The sequence below is a fragment of the Lonchura striata genome, chromosome 3 (genome assembly GCF_046129695.1).
Source record: "Lonchura striata isolate bLonStr1 chromosome 3, bLonStr1.mat, whole genome shotgun sequence".
NCBI classification, from domain to species: domain Eukaryota; kingdom Metazoa; phylum Chordata; class Aves; order Passeriformes; family Estrildidae; genus Lonchura; species Lonchura striata.
This window is the reverse complement of record NC_134605.1, coordinates 11,934,645-11,958,993: the sequence shown is the minus strand read 5'-3', so window position 1 is coordinate 11,958,993 and position 24,349 is coordinate 11,934,645. Positions and strand designations below refer to the sequence as shown.

General features: G+C 42.8%; 2 protein-coding genes across 7 annotated transcripts in view; one reads left to right on the top strand and one right to left on the bottom strand.

The window, feature by feature from the left end:
* Positions 1 to 3,485, top strand: part of PPP2R5A (protein phosphatase 2 regulatory subunit B'alpha) — a 42,195-nt gene extending 38,710 nt beyond the window's left edge. For both annotated transcript variants that reach the window (XM_077781890.1, XM_077781891.1), the window contains 2 exons: positions 1,447 to 1,548; positions 2,266 to 3,485. In XM_077781890.1, coding sequence (XP_077638016.1) covers positions 1,447 to 1,548; positions 2,266 to 2,398 — 235 coding nt within the window. In that variant the 3' untranslated portion in view covers positions 2,399 to 3,485. The remainder of the gene's footprint in view (positions 1 to 1,446; positions 1,549 to 2,265) is intronic.
* A 1,883-nt stretch (positions 3,486 to 5,368) lies between these two features.
* PACC1 (proton activated chloride channel 1) lies at positions 5,369 to 24,098 on the bottom strand. Of its 5 annotated transcripts, XM_021547588.3 has the most exons (9): positions 23,971 to 24,046; positions 22,641 to 22,966; positions 20,391 to 20,550; positions 18,617 to 18,826; positions 16,396 to 16,550; positions 15,414 to 15,556; positions 10,194 to 10,338; positions 6,749 to 6,853; positions 5,369 to 6,054 (listed from the first exon to the last, which is right to left on the bottom strand). In XM_021547588.3, the coding sequence occupies exons 3-9, from the start codon at positions 20,428 to 20,430 to the stop codon at positions 5,893 to 5,895; spliced, it is 960 nt and encodes a 319-aa protein (XP_021403263.1). In that variant the 5' UTR covers positions 20,431 to 20,550; positions 22,641 to 22,966; positions 23,971 to 24,046; the 3' UTR covers positions 5,369 to 5,892. The 5 variants fall into 5 exon arrangements, with proteins under 5 accessions (XP_021403263.1, XP_021403264.1, XP_077638018.1 ...); XM_021547589.2 differs by lacking the exon at positions 22,641 to 22,966 and having other exon boundaries at positions 20,391 to 20,487; positions 23,971 to 24,098; XM_077781892.1 differs by lacking the exon at positions 22,641 to 22,966 and having other exon boundaries at positions 20,391 to 20,487; positions 23,992 to 24,094.
* Positions 24,099 to 24,349: the final 251 nt, after the last annotated feature.

The window sequence follows — 24,349 nt, the reverse complement described above, 5'->3', positions numbered from 1 at the left end:
GCAGGACCCTCCCACAGCCCTGCAGTAAAACAGATGTCCTGCTTTAAGCCCTTGGAGGCTTTGCAATTATTCTGGGTTTATCTCGATGCTGTGTCTAGCTGCAAACATAGCAGCTGAGACTGGAAATAAACTTTGGGGAATAGTCCCTAGGCTATCACTGTATTTGGGACCTCAGCAAATTTGGAGGATGCCCCTTTTTCCCTATCTGCAGGCAGAAGTTGCCCTTGATGAAGGAAGCAAAAGACACAGGATAATTGCCTACTTGAAGACAAGGAAGTTTGGGGAAAAAAGTCTAATCCTTTGATTCTAATCTGTTTTGGAGGGCAGCAAAACATGCTTTTATCCATCTGGTTGTCTGATATGGACTCAATTTCTTGTTCAAAATCCAACTTTTCCTCTCAGAAAACCAAAACCTTAAATAAGCTTTTGCCCTCAAACCACATGAAAGCCAGGGTACAAAAAAACCCAAAATTCAAAAAAGAAGAGTATAAACAGGCAAAGGATACTGTGCATTTTGAATGGAATGAACACAAGGCTGTCATGAACAGCTGGGAGATTTCCTGGTGCCATGATAGACAGAGTGCACTGAAAAGGCAAACCTGGTTCTTAGGTTATTTCCTTAGGGGTTTCTTTGACTCCTTTTCCAAAATCACAGGGCTGCAGCTTTGCAGTCAGTGGGGAACTGCTGGTGAGGGAGAAGACAGTATACCTACTTTTTGCTTAGCGATTAAGCTTAATGACAGGCATTTTAATGTTTAATTTTACTGTTTTTAAAATTCTTTGTATAAATATGAGTGGGTTTAAAGGAGATAACACAACATTTAAGATGGTTTACTGAAATATGAATACTTTCACAAAAAGAAGGGTAGTGCAGGAATACAGGCAGCCAGGTAACACACGGCCAGTGGTGCTCATGCTGCTGAGTTTCTTAAGGAAAGTGAGGTACCCAAATCCATTATCTGATGTTCTTGATTCTGGTTCTCTAGCAAGACTCCTGCTGCCCAGAAATACTGCTAGGAGAGCTTTGCTGTGCTAAACCACACTAAGCCTGTGGTTTGTCTGCTGCCTTCCTGAAGCTACGAGCCAGAAGTTTGATTTTTCTAGACTCTCATATTTCATTGCTCAAATATTACAGAATTGTTGTTAAGACTTGGTTTATTAAAGGTTCACATAATTGAATAGCTTTAAAGTACAGCCATAGCATGAATAATTGTATCTTGTGCAATTACAGAAGTCAGGAATTTAAGATTAAATAGCCATTTCAAATATACTACAATTTCCTCTGTAAATTAATAAAAAGGAGAGGATTTTGTTTCAGAAACTCCCTGACCTTACAGTAGTATCTTAAATAAGAAGTTTCTAATCCAAAAAAGGAATCAAATGCTTGTTTTCTGAAGTTAATTTTGTCACTTATTAAATCTTATGGCTGTGCTCCTTCTGTTCCAGAACCATCGTGGCACTGGTGTACAACGTGCTGAAAACCCTGATGGAAATGAATGGCAAGCTCTTTGATGAACTCACAAGCTCATACAAAGCAGAAAGGCAAAGGTACTGAGCCTTTTTCCAAGTTTCCATTGATGAACAAGTCCAAGCTGTAATTTTGGCAGCTGCTTTGCTGTTGTGGGGCTCTGTAGTGGAGCTGTTTGATGCTGGGTGTCCCGTGAGTGAGGCTGTGCCATGGGAGAGCCAAGCCCAGGGAGGGGACAGGAGGGCCCCAGCTCTCCTCCTGCCTGGGCAGGGGATGTGCTCCCTCCTGGGTGGAAAATGGGTCTCAGCTGCTGCTGGCTGTGCTGCCCCAGGTGTCTGAAGGGCATGCAGCTGGAGAACGCTTCACAGCTCAGCAGAACCAGTGCTCACCCTACTCAGCAGCATTGCTGGAGTCAGGGAGGCAGGGCACAGGTGACCCTTGGCCAGCTGAGACCACTGCCAAGCCTCCCTGTGGTAGCTGTGTTCTTCCCTCACAAAGATTCTCAGTCCTTTAATTTGTGTGCATGTGATTAAAAAACCTCCTTAAAACAGCAGCCAGCTGTGCAAAGGCACCCTAAAGCGATGGCCTGCATTTGCTGGAGCAAAGGTACAGTTTCAGCACTCACATTACAAATTTGTTATGCTCTTTTTAACTGAGGAAAGTGTAATTGCCTCTAAAAATAGCTTTGGAGAAAAACTTTAAAGTGGAATTAGAAGATGCAAGTCACAGTTAAGGTACTGTGTCTCCAGATTGTGCTAAAAGCACATCTGAAATTGATTTTTCACTCTTTTCTTCAGAGAGAAAAAGAAAGAATTGGAACGTGAAGAGTTGTGGAGAAGGCTGGAGGAGTTAAAGCTTAAGAAGGTGATGGCAGAAAAGCAGAACAGCACTCACAACGTGCTCAATGCACACAATACAAGTGCCAAATAAAAGAAATGACCACCTCTACTCAGCAGACATTCTTTTTTTGTACCCTTTTGAAATATATAAGGATTTGTAAAAGAAACCTCATCAGTATAATAGAAACAGCCAATTTTTATCTCTGGCAAATGTAAAGATTTGAATTTAAATACAGCAGTTAAGTGATGTCATTACCACAACCTATTGTAAATTTGTCTAATTATTGATATACTGTCACTTCCAATGTTTCATAGAACTGAATTATCATCCTTAACGAGTGAAATAATTATGGGAGTGGTGAGAATTATGACTTGAATTTTTGATTGTGTTGCACATAGGTGGTATAGTTTGCTACGTACACATTTTTCCTTGTTTTATATGTGCTTTTCACATTGCTGCATACTTTGGTTAAGGTGATAGAAAAGGCTTCTAGTTGTGCTGTATTTTCTCAAATAAAACCAAGGTACGTTACCAGTAACTTGAGATATTCAGTATATGCCCCTTACAGCACCAAAAGCAACTTGGATCCAGAGCTGTCCTTGAATTCCTGATTGGATTCAGATTTAGATTTATACAATGCTCACATTAGAAAGGAGGCAAGGTAGGGAGAGAATGAGCTGCAACAGGTTGGGGTGGCCAGTGCCTCTGCCCTATTCCTGCTGCCTCTTGGGTCCTGGGCTAGTTAGGGATTTCCTCCTGCTACAGCTGAGGATGGAGCTTCCTCTGGAGAGCCCATCAATGATGCTCCTCATCAGCCCAAGGACCCTCTGGAGTGGTGCAGTCTCCAAGAGAGACTCATCTTGGATGTTTCTGCGCTAGTTTTAGCATCTCATGGACTGAAGAATGAGACCAAAATTGGCATTACTAATTTTTTTTTCAGTAAGGAGGGAAGAATGTTGAGAAATTATTCCTTGTTTTCTTTAAAGAAAATGCAGTCTGTTTTGTAAAGGTGGAAAGTTGACTATAGAAGTCTTGTCTGTTTACTTGATCAAGTATTTTTTCACATCTTTTATCAGAGTACCATTCCAATCTCTTAAATTGCAGTTGTGTGGAAAAATTTTGTAATGAAAGGTCTTTGGGGAACTGAGCAGCATTCAATAAAGTCTTTATGTTTGTATTTAGTGCTGTACCTCACATCTTTGTGTTTCTGAAGACCAGGAGAATTAGAATGGCTGTTACAAACCTTTTTAACTGCCCATTGTGGCTTTTCACTGAGTGGCTAAAGTGGGGAGGTCCCTGCTACACTGTTTGAGTCAACTGTATGACACTTACTTGTTGCTTCATTTTTGTCTCTTAAGTAGTTGTTTTACAGATGGTATGGGACTAGCAGAGCCTGAAGGGAAAGGACAGTCACACAGGCACAGCTCACCTTGCTTCAGTGCCTTTTTGCCTTTAGAAGAATAAAATTCCCAGTGTGTGGCAAACTTTGTTCAGCTGTCCTAGAGCCTAAATGAAAATAACTTACAGAAATGTTGGGGAACCAAACACCTTGCAGGGCTTCAAGGAATAAATCACTGCCATTTGTAATTGTTACAAGTTTTTCCCAAAGTTAAAAATAGGGACATCAGGCTTAAGTAATAGAAAAAAACAACACAGGAGCTGTAAGATAGCCTTCCAAATTGTGCAACACTTGCTGTCAGGATTGCTCCTATAAATAGGTTTGTAAAAGAAAGGTTTCTTGGCTGGGATCACTGGTCTGCTCTTGTAACATTTCCTTATAAAACAAAACATCTTGACAGCTGAGATGTAGTGACTGGACTGCTGTGGGAGTTTATTGAGAGGAAAAAATAGTGCATACTGCAAAAAGGAGTTTATCCTTTATTTAACTATGTTTTCTACTCACCCTACAGCTGCAGCTATGTTGTCTTACAACTTACCTTCTCTCACCTCATTAGCAAAAAAAGAAGAAAAAAATGCAGTAGGATCCATGAGAACCAGTTCCAATTGTTTATAATTTTTTTTTGTAAAATCCAAGAAATAGGTGCTGTTCAAGGAACAGTTGGGTGTTCCTTTGGCAGTGGGGCATCAAGAAAGCTCAGTTGTCATAGCATAGGCTCTTAGGTAGCAAAGTCAGTGGGGGTTTTCTTGATGTGGAAGGGTTCAGTGTGGGGGATTCCCCTTGCCTGGTTTCTGTCCTGTTCCCCATCACCCAGGGAAGCCTTTTTTGCTTCAACCATGCAGTGTTTGGCCTTTGCTGGTCTTGTCCAGTTTAATCTCATCCCTTTGCTGTGCACTAGGCTGAGCTGCTCAGGAGCCATCATGGCAAGGTACTGAAGATAAGGTGGGGACTGGACACCACCTTTCCCCTATATAACCATCTTTGGCCCCTGAGTAAACATTTTCCCCCAAACAGCCAGTGCTGCTATCCTGTTTATCTTGTTTTCTCCCCTGTTTACAACTGTGTCTGGTCAATGCAGTGCCTCAGTTTGCTCTGGAAGCCAGATGAAAGTAGGAAATTTTGTCCAAAAGGCTTCCTCAGATGCCAAAAACAAGGAAGGAAGGTGAGGGGGTACTTTTGATACACTTACTCCTCTGAGTACTCTGCCAGAAGAGGAAGGAAGAAGCAAACGCTGAGTTGGCATCCTTGCAGCAAAGACTTCAGAGCAAACACACAGTGGTGCCCTGCTCCCTGTAGAGCCCACAAGTCCAAGTCGGGCATCTCAACTAACAAGGGACTTATAAGGAAGAAAAAGACACCAGCACCCCAGCACAGCTGGTGAGCAGGCATTCCCACAGAACAGAGAATCACAGTTCCTTGCCCTGCTGATGAAAGACTGTTTTTCACTTCCTTAGGAAAGACTCCAGAAAGAGGGATAAACAACAGCCTGAGACACACTTCGAGATCAGCCACCAGCTCAGCCCCCCATGCTGTCCTGTTGCTTGAGTTTCTTTGAGCTGGACTGATCAGTGGTTTCCACCTTATCCTCATGCCATAACACTCCTGCCTCCTGCAAAGCTCCTCCCTGAGAGCAGGTATATTCAAAGAAGGCACACAATAGATTACTTGAAGTATTTTTTAATATTAAAGTCATTGTACTTTGATTTAAAGATGACATGTAATAGAATTCCAGTGTGTTTTGTTTTGAAACATACTTTGGAGAAGAGAGGCCAGGATGTTTTCAGAGCACTTTACCTTCCACTAAGCACTATCAAGGCAGTGACTGTGCTACGGGAGCAGCTCACAGCTGATGCAGAAACTAAAGGGTCTGTCTGAGAAACATTCAAACTCTGTCCACTTTTTCACAATTTCCTACAGTGATGACTTCCTGAACATTAGTGAGTTCCCTCTTTTCCCCTTGGTTCCCCCATACACAGAGGTAAACTTGTTAAACTTGGACTAGAAAAGCGTGAGTTTGTTAGACCTGTCCTAGAGTTAGCTCCTTCTGCAGTTCCAAGGCTGGTCCTCCAGCCAGCATCTCTCTGGAAGAAAACATACCTGATTTTCAGCTTTAATTGCTGATTGCAGATTATTCCAGTTATTTTCTATCCCTCTTGCTATGAACAGTTAAAAGGCAGTCTCAGTCTCAGCTTATGTGGTTCGTTACTTGACGAGTCCTCTTCAGATGCCTTCTTCGGATTTTGATCATCCACTTAACACTTAACTTAGCAAAGTCTGCTGCCTTAAACAGGGCCAGAAAGATACCACAAAGAAGAGCAATCATGTTCCAGGGATTTGCTGTGATAATCTGTAAGAGATGACAAATACTAGTCCCCTTATCTGCTTCCACATAGTAGAGAGGAGTGAGAGGTGTGAGAATGGGACTGGGCTCTAAAGGCCAAGGAGGAGCCTGGGTCCTGCAGGGACAGCAGGAGTGCAAAGGACCAACTCCTGTCCCACACAGTCTGCATTCACACTCTGGTTTTGGGCAAGAAAACACCAACACGCTAGATTTTGCTGCTGCTGGACCTTGGTTGTCAGGTAAATAACAGTACCACATTTTATTCTAATGAATTTATTCTAATAATAGATTTAAAAAAAAACACTAGGCTATTTTAATTCTAATTTTAGCCTATTCTAGGTTTCTTGTCAATTAATTAAAAAAAAAGTCAATAAACCAGATTATCCAGCAGACTTATTTAAGCAAAAAGTTCAGCCCTGCCTGAAGCTGCCCTTTGCTAGAACAGAGGGGGCCAGGTGCTTTTCTTAGCTATGTGGTACCTCTAGCTACAAGCAGGATGCTGAGTCTCACCAGCCCAAGGAACAGCATCACATGCTCCTGACCTCCACACAGAATGCATTACTGCACATAAGGAAGAGCCTACACTGAAATTTCAAAAGTATCCTCACTCTTCTCTGCATTTCTTCTTGGGGTGAGGTAACAGAAGCAAATGCAGGCACAGTCAGACAGTGATTGGAGAGGGGACTGGTGGGTTACTCACATCCTGAACAGTCTGTATGAAAGGATCTTTCCATTCAAACACCACAAAGAACAGCTGGTCACTCCTTGGTTTAGTTCTCTGGTCAATGTAGTTAACCACACTGGTCTGGGGAGAGGGAAAGAAAAGTGCAGGTTACTTTCTTCAGCGGTACAGTGAGGCTTTTGTGCAACAGAAAAAGGCCTCTAAGAAGGTGAAAATACCAGACTATTTAGGGACTTCCACCATAGCCTTTCTCTACCTAGAACAATGGGTTGCCAAAATATGGCAAGGGCAGTTTCCTCCCTCTGTCTCATGTTCACATTGTCTTCTTAATTCTCACTCAGTATCACACTACAATATCATTTCTACATTGCCTCTCAAGAGGGGACACAATTTCCAAAATTCATTTACTTGCAGTAATACAACATTTGGAAAGCTCTCATGAATTAATGTTAAATTTATTTGCCAGAGAACGACATAATGACGGCAGGAAGATTCCTTCTTCTTGAAAAATGGATTGTAGAATAAACTACAACATTCCAGCAAGTGCAGAATGAACATGGAAGGAAAGAAACCCAGGTATTAACAACCAAACCCATACCTCCTTGTAATGCCCATTAACTGGGTCACTACTTGAAACTAATGCTGCCCAGCAGAGCTGTAACACAATTCCAACAGGGAACTGGGTTAGGATACCAGACTATGTTACAGCCATATTAAGCCAGCGCCTCAAGAACCACAACCAGGAAAATATTAGGACATCAGGCCCCAGGAAAACACTTGTGTTGTAGCACCTGCCCCCAGCCTGGGGGGAGCTACACAGGGTTTGTACACAGGCAGCAACCAACACAGTTTGAACTGCCCCCTGCTCCTAGGACAACACAAACTGCCCAAGAGCCACACAGGGACCTCAGGAGAGCACAGTGGGGGAAGGACTTCTCCCTCCCCAGCCTCAAAGGAGTGTTTGCATCTTGGTGTGTTCAGAGGGGAGTACTGCTGCTCATTCTGTTTCATTCTGTACTGAATGAAGCAATGAATCCAGCAGCACTGTGATTTTCTATCAGGGTTGTGACATAAAGATGAGGCAGATGATGGAAGAACATGCCTTTTCCATGTTCTGTGAGCCCAGTTTTCCAGGCAGAGTTGGAAGTCTCTAAGCAGACCACTCTCTTCATCTCCTTAAAAGCCTTCCCATTGCATGAGGGATGACCTGCTACAAAAGCCTGTGACCTACCATGGTGCAATCTCTTAACAAATACCTCAGGGTTTCTCTCAGTCTTCTCCACAGCCCCAGCCCTGAACAGATTTTATGTTGCAGGCAAGAAGAAGCAGGAGCTAGAACACTGTTTGTGGCCACTCACAGCATGTGGAGCTTCCTCATCTCCTGGTGTCTGGTCAAACACCTTTGCTGCAGACTTATTTGTGAGGAATTTTGAATGAGTTACAGACAGGACCTCTGAGTTGCTTTAGATGATGCAATTTATTTTTCTTATCTTCTGCATAAGCAGGAGGCTCAGTTTGGCTCACATCTTTACCCCATGGCTCAGAAGGTCACAAAACCTCTGGTTACAAGACCTTGCAAGGATTTATTAACCAATAAAACACTGCCAACAAGGATATTTATGTTTTTCATCCAATCCTTAAATATTTCCATCTTATGGACTTATACTACAGTGTAAGCTTTCTTAGCCAGTCATGTTATGACATACAAACCTACAGTACTGTACTCTAAAACTCTAAACTTTCCTCTATCTAGCATAACATGTCTCTGCTTTAAACTATAAATTCACATTCTTGCTTCTAACACCTAAGTTTGGAAACCTTTTCCAACGTCTCAGATGAAATCCTGTGTTTAATTCTAAGCTTTGGCTTACAGGCCCAAAGTTGTGACAATTCCCTGCATTTCAGATTCCAACACTTGCCCCACACTTCCACAGCTGATTTCCTTATTGCAGGGTACCAGTGCCCCAACCACACTCAGCCAAGAAAACTGCACACCAGGAAGCAAGCATTACACAAGGCAAAACAAAGACAATGGGAAAGGAAGAAAATAGAAATTAATGACTGCTGGGCTAGTTAGCTAGAGTGACTGTTCTGTTTGACCTAGTATTTGTATCCATCTTTCCAGTATGCCAGCTCCCAGGTTTGGATTTGAAAGGATAATGGATTTCCTGGTGCAATTTGAGCAGATGTTGTACTGTCAAACAAAACAAGTGCAAATTATGTCTGAGCTGTTTCCATTTCTGCTGTATTATTAATAGGGATCTGATTCCTGGTTCCTTGGTTTTATTAAAAACAAACAAACCCACAAAGCAAAGAGAAAACCCAAACCAGCAACAGTGTTCACTTACTCAGATGATCAGTCCATAACTGCTGAACTAAATAGATGTTTATGGTCACAAACAGCTTTTTTCCCTGAATTTGAGCCAGCCTTTTGTTTCCACTTTGAGACACGTTAGACTTGGGCACACGAAGACTTTCAAAAATCCTGTACTTGGTAAGCACCAAATGGCAAATGATACAGAGCTGTAGGTGATGAAGGACAGACAGATGGCTGCTGTCAGTGCTTACATGGCAGCAGCAGACTGATGCACTCTTTCCTCTCCTCCAACCAAGTTATTAACTTGGGACTTGCATGACTCTGGGGTTTGCCTCCTGCCCTTCTCTAGTGGAGTAGGAGTGCACCCCCCTCACAGTCACAGCTCTGGGCTGCCCCTAAGGCTGTACCATGTAACACCTAACTGTGAGAACTAAGCATAGAACTGGAGATTCTGCTTCATTTTGCTCTCCCCAGAACACTCTTTCCAAGAGAACCGAGGACCAAGAGAAAGTATAATCTCTGAAAGGACAGTTCTTAGAATTTTCATTTCTCACCACTGGTGAGACACTTCCTTTCCAACCAACAATGGAAGCAAAACAAACTCAAAACATAATTATTTTCCCTTGAATTAATGTGAACAGAACAGGAATGAAAGGCTCATTTCCTGTCTAGATAAGCTTGCATCTTCCACCTGCATATCTTCTAGTTTTAAATGATGCAATAAGTAACTCCATGCTTCTAAGGACATTCAACAGCTAAAAATTCCAAACCCAAACAAAAAACAGACAAAAGAATGCTACAAAGGATACAAGGCTTACATTTACCTCTTCATCCTAACATCAGTGGCAACCGAAACAATAGCTTTTTCCAACAGTAGCTGTTATTTAGACAATTCCTTTGGCAATTGTTTTCCACCTTGAACTGTAGGTAGCTGTGTTAATATTTCTGTGTCAGTCTCTTGGGACTCTTACTTCAGACTACAGGTGTCATAACCCATGTTTCAGACTACAGGTGTCATAACCCATGTGAGGCCTGGATTTCTGGCCTCCTGTTAGGAGCTGTTTTCCTGAGCTCTCACAAGGCCATACCAAACTCCCAAAACTTTTTTTTTTTCAGTACTACTTTTTTTTTTTTTTTTTTTTTTACCTCTTGTTTGAATTCAACAGTCTCACTACCATCTTCTTCTTTTGTTTTGACCAAGGACATCTTGACCCAAGTTCGGAAGCCTCCAGAAAACTTCCAGCTGGAGTATGAGCTTTCACAGTCCTTCATGAATTTTGCTTTTTCTGGACTAAAGGGAAAAAAAATCATTACTTTATTTACCAAACTGAGCACTGTAGGCAGAAGGTCAGACCTAGGCATTTCAAACTTTGTTCCCAATTCCTTTTATTCTCCACCTGCTAAACTCAACACATCTAAAGCATTGTGTGTAGTGATGTTTTCATTAATGGTAGCACTTCACTGGTGCATCCTTAACTGCAGAGGACTTACCTGGTGCCCTACAGCCCTGGAGGTGCCTGTAGGGATTGTTCTGCCTCACAGGCAGTTTGGCTCTGCTCATCTGTCACCTATGGGACAGAAAGGAGCAGAGCCAGGACCTCAGGAAACAACTCATCACCATGTTGGGAAGCAAGAGACAGCAGGAAGAGCCTAGAGGAAGGACAGGGTGCTTCACCTCATTTCTGGTTGCCAAATAATCCAGTTGCAATGCATACGTGCTTAAAATGCTGTGAGATTGACATTCAGTATAATCCTATTATTTTGGAAGCACTGTAGCTTTGGCGTAAGGCTCCCACCTGCAAGAACTGTTATCCCAATATGCAGCCATAGCTATCTGCAGCCTCCAAAACAGTGGGATTGCATCTTTACAGCTTTAAAGATGATAAATCTTTAAGGCTTCCAACACCCCTCATGCTGCAAGTAGGAAAGGGGTAGCTTTAAGGCATATCTGGTCTCCATCTCTTCTCTACCAGCTGCACAGGACATAGTGAATTAACCATGCTATTTACTTGAGCTCTTCAGTACTGTGATTTTAGCCATTTTCATGTCATCCCTGTGAAATAAGCCCAGCCCTGCAGCTGCTTTTCCAATAAGGTTTAATTTGAGAAGAAGGGGTAAACCACAGTGAGAAGTCAGGCATCATTAAAGGCTATTTTTACTAAGATAGATTTCAGGTTGTAGAGATATGACAGAGTATGTTGGTCCTTAAAAGAAGGAAGAAGGTTTTTAAATCCATCTACCTAGAAGAAGGGGAAGAGTGTTCTTTGCTTTTATGGCAGAGGATGTGCATAACCAGGTCTTTTAGGAGATAAAGGTGTTTTCATCTTTCAGGAGAAAAGTGCAAAAAAGTAAAGAAGAAAAGCAGAGGTGAAGAAGCAAGCTCTTGTCCCAGAACAGGCCAATCAGGAAGATTTGTCCAGCACTGACCAGATTTGCATTTTTCCTGTCTTTTTTATTTAGTTTTCAAACTCAGAGCTTCTCTTCTTTCTACAAACCAAGGTGCCTTGTCTACAAGGACCAAAAGGACTGCATCAATGTAAGTATCAAATTGATGGCTACTCTGGGGCACACCACCTGCTCAGGCTTAATAGATGAATACACAGGTGTGCATGGGAGGGCAAAACCCAGCAAAGCCATTCTCTCAAGTCAGGGCTTCAGGCAGTGGACTCAAAAACACAGAATTCCACTGTGCACGAGCACAGAAAAGAGAAGGGTTCCTGGAAAGAAAAACTAACATGCTTTGCTACCTATCAAGGCAGTTGCTGTCCCCAGGGTGTCCTGGGAAGTTAGGAATATCTTTACTTTGACATGAGCTGCTTGTTTAGTGACCCCACCAGGATGGCACCCACAGGAAAGATGTGGGAAAAGCCTAAGGACAAAGCCCACAGCCTGCCTGCTCCTCACCAGAGCAAACCAGGGACACAGGAATACCCAATCCAACAACTGCTTCCCCTCCTGGGCTGTGGGCAGAGCAGCAGCTGAGGGGGATGGCACAGGGGAGCACTGCAATGCTTTGCCACTCAAGAGGAACATACATAATTAGCACTCTGCCAGCCAGTCAGATGCCTAATGGCTGGCTAAATACAGCATCCCAGAAAAGCTTTCCAAGCCAACATGGAAAAATGAGGCAGGAAGTTATGACACAGCTACAGCCACAACTTCCATGGTAGGCAGACAGCAGCAGTATGCTTTGCCTTTGACAGCAATTGCAGGATGGAAAAAGGAGGATTAATAGTATCTTAGGAGAAGCTGTGGAGAAGTGATCTGGGAGGCATCTCCATAATCCAGACCACTGCCACAGAATGAGGGGAAAAAAAGGGCAGTGGACAGGAGGAGCACAGCACAGAGGCACAAGCTTTGCACAAATTATAGCAGAGGGCAAATAACACAGCTTTAAAACCACACACAACCAAGTGAACACAAGACAGGAAAGGGATTTTAAGCAGAAAACAGTTCTCCAGGCAATTTCTTTTAATTCCCTCTTCACACCAAAGCCTACACAGGCTACACCTCTTTTTTTTTTTTTTTTGTTTGTTTTGTTTTGGTTTTTTTGGTTTTTTTTGTTGCTGTTTGGGGTTTTTTTTTCCTTTCTCTTTTATTTTTGATCTGTGGGAGTCACTAACCTATTTCTGAACTGGGCTGTAGTGCTGCAGTGGATCCTTTACCACCACTGTCCATGGACCACCCTATGAGAGCCAGAGAAGTTCAGGACAGAACACCAGCAGATTCCAATGCAGCAGCAAGAGCCAAACCCACTGATGGTTCAAGTCCAATCTGTGTTTATTGCTGTTGTGCTTCCCCAGAGCAAGAAACTCTCAAACAGCCGTGGCACCTAATAAAGGTTGGTATGGTAGCAAGTCTCAATCCTTCTATGTTGTATTTCTCTGCATGCAGCAATCCAGATCAGAGACATGAATATGGGGCTCTGTTTGGACCCTGAAATAATCTCTGATCTGTTCACACTGGTATCCATCATTTCACAAGACCATTAGTTATTTGACATGCTACACTAACAATCGTTTTGTCAGGAATATATTCAGAGGATTTTCTTCTAAACCCCACGTATTATCCTAATGGCAGTTCAGGGGAGGAACTTGCATTTCCAGCCACACATTTTGGGTAATTTGCAAGGGTTTTATTATTTCCCTCCCTCCAATTAATATGGTACAGACAGCAGCTGCCACTATCTTAAAAAAAAAAAAAAAAAAAAAAGAAAAAGAAGCCAGCAGCATCTCTCTCCAGCTCAGAGGCCAACAACAGCACACAGTGAAACAGTGTTCTGTGGAGACCAGAACAAAACCAGTGAGCAGTGCCAGTTTCATGGAGTCTGATCCAATTTTAACAGAAGGGCTGCAGAGAACAAAGCCCTTGACAGAAACAACTGGACTTTGCTCCAATCCTCAGCACTTACTGCACCACAAAAAATCTCTTAAGGGTACAAGTCTTTAGATGCCATTTTTCTATTGCTTGTGGCACCTCTGATAACACTGTACATGAACTGCTGGGCACAGTGTTATTCTGGGCTCTCATAACCAGTGAGACACTTTGTCAGGAAAAGTAGTTAACAGAGGCCAGTGATTGAAGTTTTCAGAGGCTGTATGGAAGGACACACAAGAGTTTTGCAGATATCTTATGCCAGACTTCTCATCAGCTAAATTTAGCATCTGCTGATGAACAAGAAATCATTTCTATTTTCTTTTCTGCTGGAAGCTGGACAGAATGAGTGCTCTCCACATACACAATGCAGCTTCACATGCACTTTCAGTAGTCAGGAGAAATGTAAACTCCCCATCTGCCCTGAGCCCAGCCAGTTCATGCCAGGACAGCAAACACAGCACTGAGCAAGACAAGCCACACCATTTGTATTAAGTTTGGAGGATGCTGCAGAAAAGACATCACTGGCCTCCTGCCCACAGCTGGTTCCTTTCCTGCATTCCATCTAGACATGCAGATCATTTAGCACTAAGGCCTTCATCCCCTTGCCCATGTGACCATTCACCTGGGTTAGTTCAAAACCAGTTTTAACTCCTAATACCTGCCTCAAGCAAGCACAGAGGATGCATCCCCAAACAAACTGGGCACAGACTGAACTGTTCACCAGGGCTGGCCCCAGGCAGTGCTGGTGTCTGGCAGTACAGAAAGAGCTGAGCACCTTGCTGCAAGTGGTCCCACTGTAAGCATTTCTTACCAGAGCACAAGCCATAAAACCAGAAAAAAAAACAGAATAAGGAACAAGCAGCACCTTCTACACCACTACTCTTCACTGGTGTTCTCTCACCCTAAAATATGACTGCCTAAATCTCCCAGAACATTTTATGAGGTGTTTCAGTGCAGTTACAGAAAACAGTTAAAGACTTAGCATGACTTCAATGAAGCAGAAATGCTTTGTAAAAGGCAAATCCAGCTAATTGGTCTTTGGCCACCCAGAGGTATCATGTCTGAACACTTCCAGTCTTTGATCCATCTGAAAAGCACCAGTATGACCATGTCCAAGCGTCTGAGAAGGCCTTGCTACAATAAAATCTGTTCTCTTCCCTCCTTCACCTAATTTTGTTCTGCATGGGTTCTCTATCCCCTGTCCCTTTTCCACTGAGCATCTATTATCAAATTAAGGTTGTCCATCAAGTGTCACTATGACTAATATTTCTTGGCTAACTTTTAACCTGGATCTCAGAAAGAGTAACAGAATTTGAATTTAAATTAAAGCAAAAATGAAACCGTAAAATATGTAATTTATTCTCAAAAAGTGGAAAAAGAGTGGGTCTTTCAAGAAAGTTCAATACAAGATTAGTTCCATTCTTGATTAAATTAGAAGGTTGATTAGATACTCCAATGATACCAATGTCAAACCAATAAAAAGCAATTTCAAAAATGAATTTACATCATTCTGCAGAATTTTAAATATAGCCAGTAATACAAAGAAACAGTCTGTTAATCTTTCAATGAAAACACAACAAAGCAACCTAGGGATCTGACCTTTACAGCAATTGCTTTAAAAACCCCCAAATGGCACAAAAGTATTTGTGTTCTTGGTGCACTTCCTGACACACTACCCAGGACAGCACACTTCCTGCGCACCCACAGCATCAGACAGCAGGAAGCCAGCACCAACTCCAAGCTTTTATAAAGTGCAGCAACAAATGGTTTAAGCACAGCTGAAGAACAGTTTTTGTCACTGAAAAAGCCCTCAATACATTTTCTAAAGGTCAGATTAGTAAACAAAGACATTAAAGAGCATCAACGTGCTCCAAACATTTTTTAAAAATCATAAAAGCCTGCCTGGATTTTTCTGAAAAAGCCCTGCCTTCACAAGTATTGTGACAGCAAGTTCAGTGCATCCACAGGCTCACCCCCGCCTTTACATACCTGCTGACAAACTCTTGGAATGAAGAGAACAGCAGGTAGTCAATGGCACTAAAATCTTGGTCTGTTTCATTTAAATAGAACTGCAAAAACACCAGTTCCCTTTTCTTCACATCACGAGGGCCTTGAACAACCAAAGCATACTTCTGTAAGCAAACAGAGATGGTGAGAGGAGCAAAGGAATCCTCATTTGCTGTTCATTAATTTGCCATCTGGCACTAATACTCTGTAGAAATCTAACACACACAGAGAGTTTCTTGGCTGCTACTAAGTACACATCTATTAAAATACCTAACAAGAATGCCACTTTGGTCCCTTCTTTTAGTTTAAAAAGGGGGTCTTTACATCAAGATTCAGTGTTTAAACATTAATATTTAAGTATTAGATATGGTCATTTGTGGGTTTTGGACATTTGTTTATACAGAAGCAAGCTTCCCTGCACTTCTAAAGGCAGTTTAAGTCAGACTATCACTCCTCAATGTACCCATCTTGCTGGCTCAAAGCATCTCAGTGTAATGAAACACTTGGTGCCCATTTAAGATTCTTCCAAGTGTGACAAACATGGTATGTAATTCCCAGCAGGAATTCATGTATGAATTCCCAGCAAACATAAAAAGAGAGATTAGCTATCCTCCTTTAATGTATACTGATACTGCTTTCAATCAAAGCTAGGTTTGCAATATCAAGGAAACTGCTTCCCAGTTCATTTAGGAGAAGAATGAAGTGAGAGCTTCACTGTGAAAAATTACTTATTTTAGCCCATTAAGGATTTTGTACTGCACACACCCACAGGACAACTGATCTTCCATAACACATATATACACTGACTGAGGTCTTTTACATTTCTGAAAACAAAATGACAGATGGCTTACAAAAAATCCAAACCAGAAGCAAGGATTTTTTTTACAGCACATAGTACATTTCCAACAAGATTATGAGCAGAAACCCCACAGTGAATAAACTTTGTTTATTATATTGTTATTACCATAGTTTGATTAGTAAAAGGATCTGTGTAGTTGATCCTCTGAGTGGTGCATTCAATGTCTCCTGGCTGACCTGGATTTATCAGAGGTGGAATGTGATCGTAGTAATGATGTTTGCAGCTAAGCAGCTGAGCCTTGCCTGGGTAAAAGGCAATACCTGTTTGGGGAGAAAAAAATTGGAGAGCACTGATTTCCTTTCTGATGACATAGATTTTCATTCTGGAATTAATCCCATGGGATACTGAGCTATCTTTAAGATGCCACAAAACAATCAAATTAAACCATGCACTTCCACATTTTTCTGAAGCAGGACAAAAACACCAACTGCATCAGGACAGAACCCCCACGATGCATTGAAAAAAATCAGGGTTCATATTCTGTTACAACAGTTCAAGGTTCATAGAAGCTACCAAGTTTCCCTAGTCTTCCCACAAGGCAGCAGCTAATCCATCAGTCCCTCTCAACCCCAGATGAATCTGTAAAATATGTTAGGGGTCATCAAATGGGACATGTAGTGCTTTAGTTTTCAGATATTAGCATTTAACACAGCAAGTGTTAATTGGAAAAAATGTACATACAATACCTGACAGATCAAAGATCACTGGCTGAGCTAAGAGAAGTGAAAAGATGCTCTTCAGAATACAGCATCTTCTGTTAACTGAATGTGACATCATCATAAAAATCAAAGCCATCAAACATGCATTAACTGCTACCATCCCTTATTATTTACAGCACTGGGTAGGGCAGACAACTACTCCACCTGGGTGGAAGCCCATATATACCATAAATCTCCTGTTTCAGTCCAACAGCACACTCAAGCAACCTCAGCCACCTCAGATTTGGAAGGCTAGCAAAATACAAGAGCCAAACCTCAAAATCTTTTTACACCACCTATGCCATATTTATTATTGGAAACAAGTCTGCTGGAAGACAATCTAGTCCAACTTAAAACAAAAAAAGAGTATGATTGATTAGATATAATTAACTCACAGCTGAGATGATCTGTCCACCAAAATGTGAGATGTCAAAGCACTGAGCATATATCAAATGCTTTATTTCTTCCTGCAGAGCTCCATGCTTGCAATGTGCTATCTCATCATTTTAACAGAGCAATAAAATAAAGGACTACATTGATTTAAGTTCTCTGATCTCCAGAGATCTCCAATAATACTTTTGGATTTATATGTATGCTGCTCTGCTTATTTAAAATCTGCTTAATTTCTTCCTGTTGCTGGATGTAAAGCTCACATAAAAAAAAAAAAAAAAAAAAAGAAAGAAAAAAAAAAAAAAAAGAGGAAAAGCCTGAGTTTTCTTTCTCTTAAAGTCAGATTCATATGGTCCACACATAAGGCACTACTTCCAGAGCTGGGCTAACTGGCCATAGAGAAAAACAACTACAGTAATATGGCAACAACTCAAAACACCTTTCAGCCACAACTACTGAAGTGGGCATGTGGAAAATGTGGTAACACTTCAGACAGAAGTGTTATTGTTAAACTGGAAACTCATTGATTACTGACTGAGCTGCATTTGTTACCATGGCTCTACTTAAGAATGGCTACTAGACAATTAAAATGAATAATGACAACAGAACTCACTATTCAAAAATGCTCCTGTGGAGCAATTCCTCCTGCAAACTGCAACAGTTTCTGCTGCCACGCTGCATTTTTGTGCCAACATTGCTCCCAGCAGTCACATCATATTTTCATTGCCTCCTGATGTAATACCATGTTGTAAACAAGGCAGGGTGGAAGTAGAAAGTGGCATTGTGGTTATTTTGTGGCTGGTTTGAGAAGTTCACCTTCTTTACTGTGAATGGCATCTCAGTGCCCAGTGCAGCACCAAGCTCCTGATACGCATGCTGTGTGCTACTCTGTTTGAATGATACAGATTGGGGAATATCTCCAAAAGGAATTATCTTTCTCCTCTAAAAGAGGACTCATTTTAGAGTCTGAAAACACTTCTCATCTGTGAAATGTTGCATAATTCTCCACAGCTTCTGCCATTCATGTTCTTGGCACGAGAGCTTCCAAAAATCTTCTGTACAATTTAACATTTCTGTGCAAAGTCAATACAACTTTTTAACCTAAAGTAAGGAAATGAAAGACCTGGGTCAAGTATTATATGCACTCTGGGATCTGAAGAATGAACACCAAAAATTTAAAACAATTCAAGAAAAACACGAACAAGAATTTAACCCATTTTACTTGTTACCACTCTTACCAGGTGCATCATACAAGGACACTTCCTTGTAAGTGACAGACATCACTGGGTGCTTGAGCTTCTCCCTGAAGTCACTGATGGTTTGGTAGACAAGGAACACAGCTACAGCCATGAGCAGCAGATAAATAAACAGGAGAATTACTGAAAAAACATTCTTTAGGCAGGTCTTGCTGAAACGCAAAGAAGGGGTAGTGGTACCCAGCTCACCATCTGGAACCAAACAGAATATGGATTAGGATTTTAACATGCAGATATTTGTGCTGAATTTTCATTTAAAGATCAATCATGTGAGAGGAAAATAAGCCTCAAACTCAGCTTGATTTTAAAAACCACAGCTAATTATAGGCAGGCAGATACTTCCTTTCAAGTATGAGGTGTAATCAACCTAAGATTGTGACTCCTTTTCACATGCCAGAATTTGGCACTCTGCTTAAGGCCACTGCAGGCAGGAAACATGGTTTATTTTCAAGGACAACTGAGAAACAAAGTATAAAGTTCACAAGAAAGTCTACTCATGGTCAGTCCTTGATTCTGGAAAAAAAAACAACTCCTTTTCCCCCATTTCCAGTCTGAAGTGATTCTTACACACACTCAGCATAGACATCAATGGAGTGATTTAATATTCTAATGCTATGCATTGCATCTCCACCATGGTAGAAGTTACTAGATATTTGTTACTCTCTAGTTCATAATTCCTTGTGCATGTTAAAAACTGTCATAGAAGGATTCTTCCAATTACAGCTAGAAAGAGATTGACCCAATTCTCCCAGAGACTCTTTTCCTTCAAATCTTGTTCTCTTTAGATCTTCACAGTAGTCTCACCCACACACAGACACTGCTTTCCCCATACCCCTTGCCTTTGCCATTTCTTTTGGTAATATTTCCAAGGCAAAGGCTCCTGTACTCTTGACTTCTACATCATGTTTTGTCATGAACGATATACAGCTGATCACACAAAATTTTGTGTTAAAACTCAATGCAAGGAAGGAGATGAGCAGCCATGCTTCCTGCTGACTGTTCTTGTGGTGTCATTAAATGAGTCAGCCCCTTTCAGGCCATGCCACATACTGCTCCCCAACTCTATGGTTTGGTGTTTGTGCCTTCCTATGGCAAACAGGAGCCTTTTAGTGAACCCCACTGCACACATAACCACTTACAAATGTCCATGGGCAAGTTACATGCCTGGAGATGGCAGCCAAGGCAATTAAGACATTAATATGCATAAAATTGCACTGCTGAAACAAACATGTCTTGGACAGCTGCAAGGCATTTAGGCCATGCTCCTTTCAGGCTGCCTAAGCTCAGTGCCCGCGCCTGAGCTGCAATAAGCCCATTTAACACTGCTCCATGCCCTCCAAAAGCAACCTGAACAAGGATCTATTCTAAAGCATCTATTCAATAGTGCATCTTGCTCATGTACATCTGGCACAGACTCTGCCTGCAACCCCACTGCCTCTCAGGTGAGACACAACATAAAGGAAGATGACATACTAAGTTATCTCAAGAGTCAGATGTGCCGAACCTGTTTTGATTGAGCACAGTTCCTGACAAAGAAATATTCTCCTATCAGTCCTTGGATAACCTCCTTGGTTTTCCATCAGTACTGATTCACATAAAATAAGTAAGGGAAATCAGTGAAGTAAGGGAATTAAGTAGTGAAACTAGCATTTTGTTTACCTTCAGAAGTGCAATAAAATAGCAAAAACAAAACCACACACACAACAGCAGCTAACAGGCCCTAACAATCAGCAATTTTTGGGTCAATAGTTCTTACCTGGTAAAATAACAGAGCTGGAATCTTCATGAACTTCCATATCTCCTTCTCTCTCCTCTGCTGGATTTTCAGATACTCGTTCCACATCTTCACTCAGCTGTGTAGTTAAAACAGTGGTTCAATTTCCAAACATGCTCTCAACTTGCAATTGTTGGAATTTCTATGGTACAAATAAAAGAGGCTCCAACTAACCAAACACACAAAAATACACCCCCAGTCCAAGAGCACCCAACATCTGTTCCACTTGTTCACAAGACAAAAGCCACATTTCTGTAGACTTAGAGCCGCAAATTAAGTGACTTGCACACTACAAATTTAACCTACTTCTACCCTGCTGCTTCAACAATAACATCACCTTCCCATTCAAGTTCAAAGTAATTGCTTCCCCAGCAGCTCCAACACACTTTAACCCCACAATTAGGACAGTGATCTCTGACAAGCAGGAACTTCATTCTGTCACTGAAGAATATATTTTTAGGCATAAAGAAACCACAGCACATACCAGCAAACAGAGCATTAGCACTTCTTAATAAAGAGGTACAAAAAGCACAAGATGCATTTTGACAGGTGTTAAGGCAAGGCACTGAAACACAGTCTCAGCCACAGGTCGCTGGGTCATTATGAGACAACAGTCAAGCATCTCTATATTTCTGCTCCTTATTTGATCTCTCTGTGCAGATTATTATATATTAGTGGTTATGCAACTAATTAGTCTTCCAGTGTTTCTGAAACACCAACAGAGACCAGATGTTTTCTTGTTTTGCTGTTCAGAGCTCTGGGCTCAAACTGCCAGGCCATTCCCTGAGAGTCAGAAGCTTGTCACAGCAGATATGCATCACACAACATTGTGAAGGACTACAGATTTTATACATCATAAATAGAAAGTATCTCTTGTATGTTTTCCAAACTTTCTTTCGTGGTGGGAATTTTCACAGAGATTACAACAATGCAAACCAAGGTGTGAGCTTCCAGCACATCACATTAGCCTTGTTCCTGTTTCAAGGAAAACAGGGGCACAGTTAATGCTGCAGCTGCACTGGATGCTATTAAACACTACACCCCTAACTTACACAACAGAAACATGCATGTATCCATAAGGGAGTGCTTTTATTTCACCCTACTTTAATTCAGTACTGAAATCATCATTATGCCATTACCAAATCATCACTAGCACCTATTAGGAAAGAGTCCACTCATTTTACATCTTCAAAGTCTCCTTCACCTCCTGCTGTATTTCTGTATTCATTTCCATCACACAAAGCAAGATGAAAGCAGTTTCCCAGCTGTTTTTAAATGCTTAAGTACATAAATAAAGTACGATTTCCCATAGCATGAGGCAAGAAGTGAAGAGATAACTTGTAGGCTAAAAACTCAGCTCATATGCAAGACTCTCACTGGGGTCCAACTGAAGGTACCTTTTTCAATTATCACAACAAAATAAAGGAAAATTAAAAGTCTGTTCCTTGTTGTAGAAATATGCTGGTTCTGTTTATCTGACCCAAAATAAGCTAGTCTGACCCAAGAAAAGTGCTCACTGAACCTCTCGTACTAGTTACACTAAATCAGCTAAGAAACCAGTTCCAATCATCCTCGTGCAAATTACTGATACCAGAGCTGATCCAACAAATGTAATGGAAGTGACAAATGTGACTCCCACACCTCTGATTCCCCAGCTACAGGCACCTCATTGACTGAGGTTATTGGGAGGGTAAATGAATTCTGTTCCTGATGGTAAGGAGACCCCAACACAAGTCTAAAAAATAACAAAATAAGCAACATTTCCTATCCTCTCAAGGGGACCTACAGCAATTTTTTTCAACAAGTGGAAGAAAAATTATCTTAGACGTAATTCCCAATCTAAATGATTCTGTGGTAAGCTCAGAAAACACAACATTTCAGCAGTCCTGAGAAACAAACCTAAAAATCCCAAACAACATGCAACTATGTTTTCTTATCACTGTTCGCAACGTTTCACAAGCTTTTCACAGACAAAGCCAGAGAAGGACAGCCAGGCAAGAGCAGGACTACTAACATTTCTTCAGAAACAGTAAGCAGGTTGAGCTGATGTGTAAGACCCTCTCCCTAAAAACAACTTTATTTTACTGCACATCCTGAACAGCTGAACTGAGGTCACCAAGATCCCAGTGCTGTGCATGGTGTAGCCACTGCGTTCTGAGCAGCACACAGCACCTTGACTCCATGAGGCAGGGCAGCACAGACCTACAAACCCAACACCTCATACACACCCACCCTGCTACAGCCTCCCAGTGGCTGGGAAGCCAGCACAGGACACTGCAGGACAGCTGATTCCAGTTCACACTTGCCACTCCCTTGGATTCAGGGGTTCTGCCAGCCTTCCCATGTGGTATTTCTGATACAGGGTGAAGCGTGGTGCCAACCAGGAGGAACACAGATTGCAGGGTGGTGGAGCTTGCAGTAGGATGCAGAGACAGGATCTCAAGGGCAGGAAGGGCATGAAGCAGAACTTCACTCAGCATTCCTCTGGGTTCAGCACATACAGCTGCGGGAGAAACAACCGCAGGAACCTGCCCATATCCCAGCAGCTTTTTTCAGTCCTGCACACAGAAAATCACTGAACAAAAAGAAGCTCAGAAACGGCAATTCCAGCCATCTGAGCATTCCGGCCAGGGGCAGAAGCAACAGACTGCTGCAGGTGCTGAAGAAGGAATGGACACACAGGTGCTGCACTTACACACACACCCTATCTTGGTTCCAGCCACAGTTTGGGATAAACCCAAACATATGGAGCAGTGTCAGTGGTGGCTGATACTTAAGGTGGAAACATAACATGCATAGTCCATGTCCACACTTCAGTCATCAATGCAGATTCATTAACTCTCACAAGTACCTTCCCTAGGTACAAGCACACAAGACAACCCTATCTTGATGGTCATGGGCTAAATCCTTCCTACTGGATAAAACTCCCTTAAATAAAAGGAGAACTTGCTCATACAGGCCTTTTGCTGATCCGCTGATTCATCACCTTCCAATGCCTTCTAGCCTGGCAAGAAAACCAGAAGCTGAAACTAAACAGACTGTACCACACTAAATTAGAATGTATTAAAAGTGAGCCTAAACTACCCGTCACGCGTAGAGGAAGGAAAATATCTACATCCCTTTTGCCTGCAAGATACAAACAAAAGCGCTCTGCTGTAAGTCTCCAGCGCTGCTGAACTTGGCACAAATTTCTTGTGTGTCTATTGGGAGAGATAGGAAGGAGCAAGGCAGCCGGGCTGCCGAGCCTGTACATCGATATGCAAACCAGGCGCTGCCTCGGGCTTTTGGCAGTGCGATAAAGCGTGCTTCAGTTTGGGATGCGGCAGCTCTGCTGCCCAAGCCGCTCCTCACGCCCGACAGCCCATCCATCCCCTCCTTACCAAACCCCGGCCACAGATCCGGCCGTGCCCACCCCACACGCCCGCACAGCCGCTCCCACGATTTCAGCCCCGCTCAAAGACAAGCTCGGAGCCGGGCGCCCCCCGCGCTTTCTGCGCCCAGCGCCGAGCCGGGCTCAGGGCGGCAGCGCCGGCCGGCCCCCGGCCCTGCCCGGCCCCGGTACCTCCTGGTAGGATGCGGACACCTCTGGATTTGGCATAGCATCGGCGGGAGCAGCGCCGCGGGGCTGGGCAGCGCCCGCCGGCACCGCACGGGCCGGGCCGCTCCGAGCCGGGCCGATCCGAGCCGCCCCGCCCGGGCCGGGCTACGCAGGCGCCGCCGGGACCCCCGGGCCGCCCGGGCCGGCCCTTCCCGTGCCGGCGGTGCCCGCCCCTCGCCGGGGCTGCCGGGAGGCGTAGGCCGGGCAGGGCGCTCCGCCCGCGCCTGAGGGGCGGTTTGCAGAACGTCCCTCCCTCCTGAGGGGCGCTGACCGGGGGATGAGACTCTCCTCCTTCGCAACGCAAACTGCTAACGCAAGCATGAGCCACGCTTGGAAAGCCGGC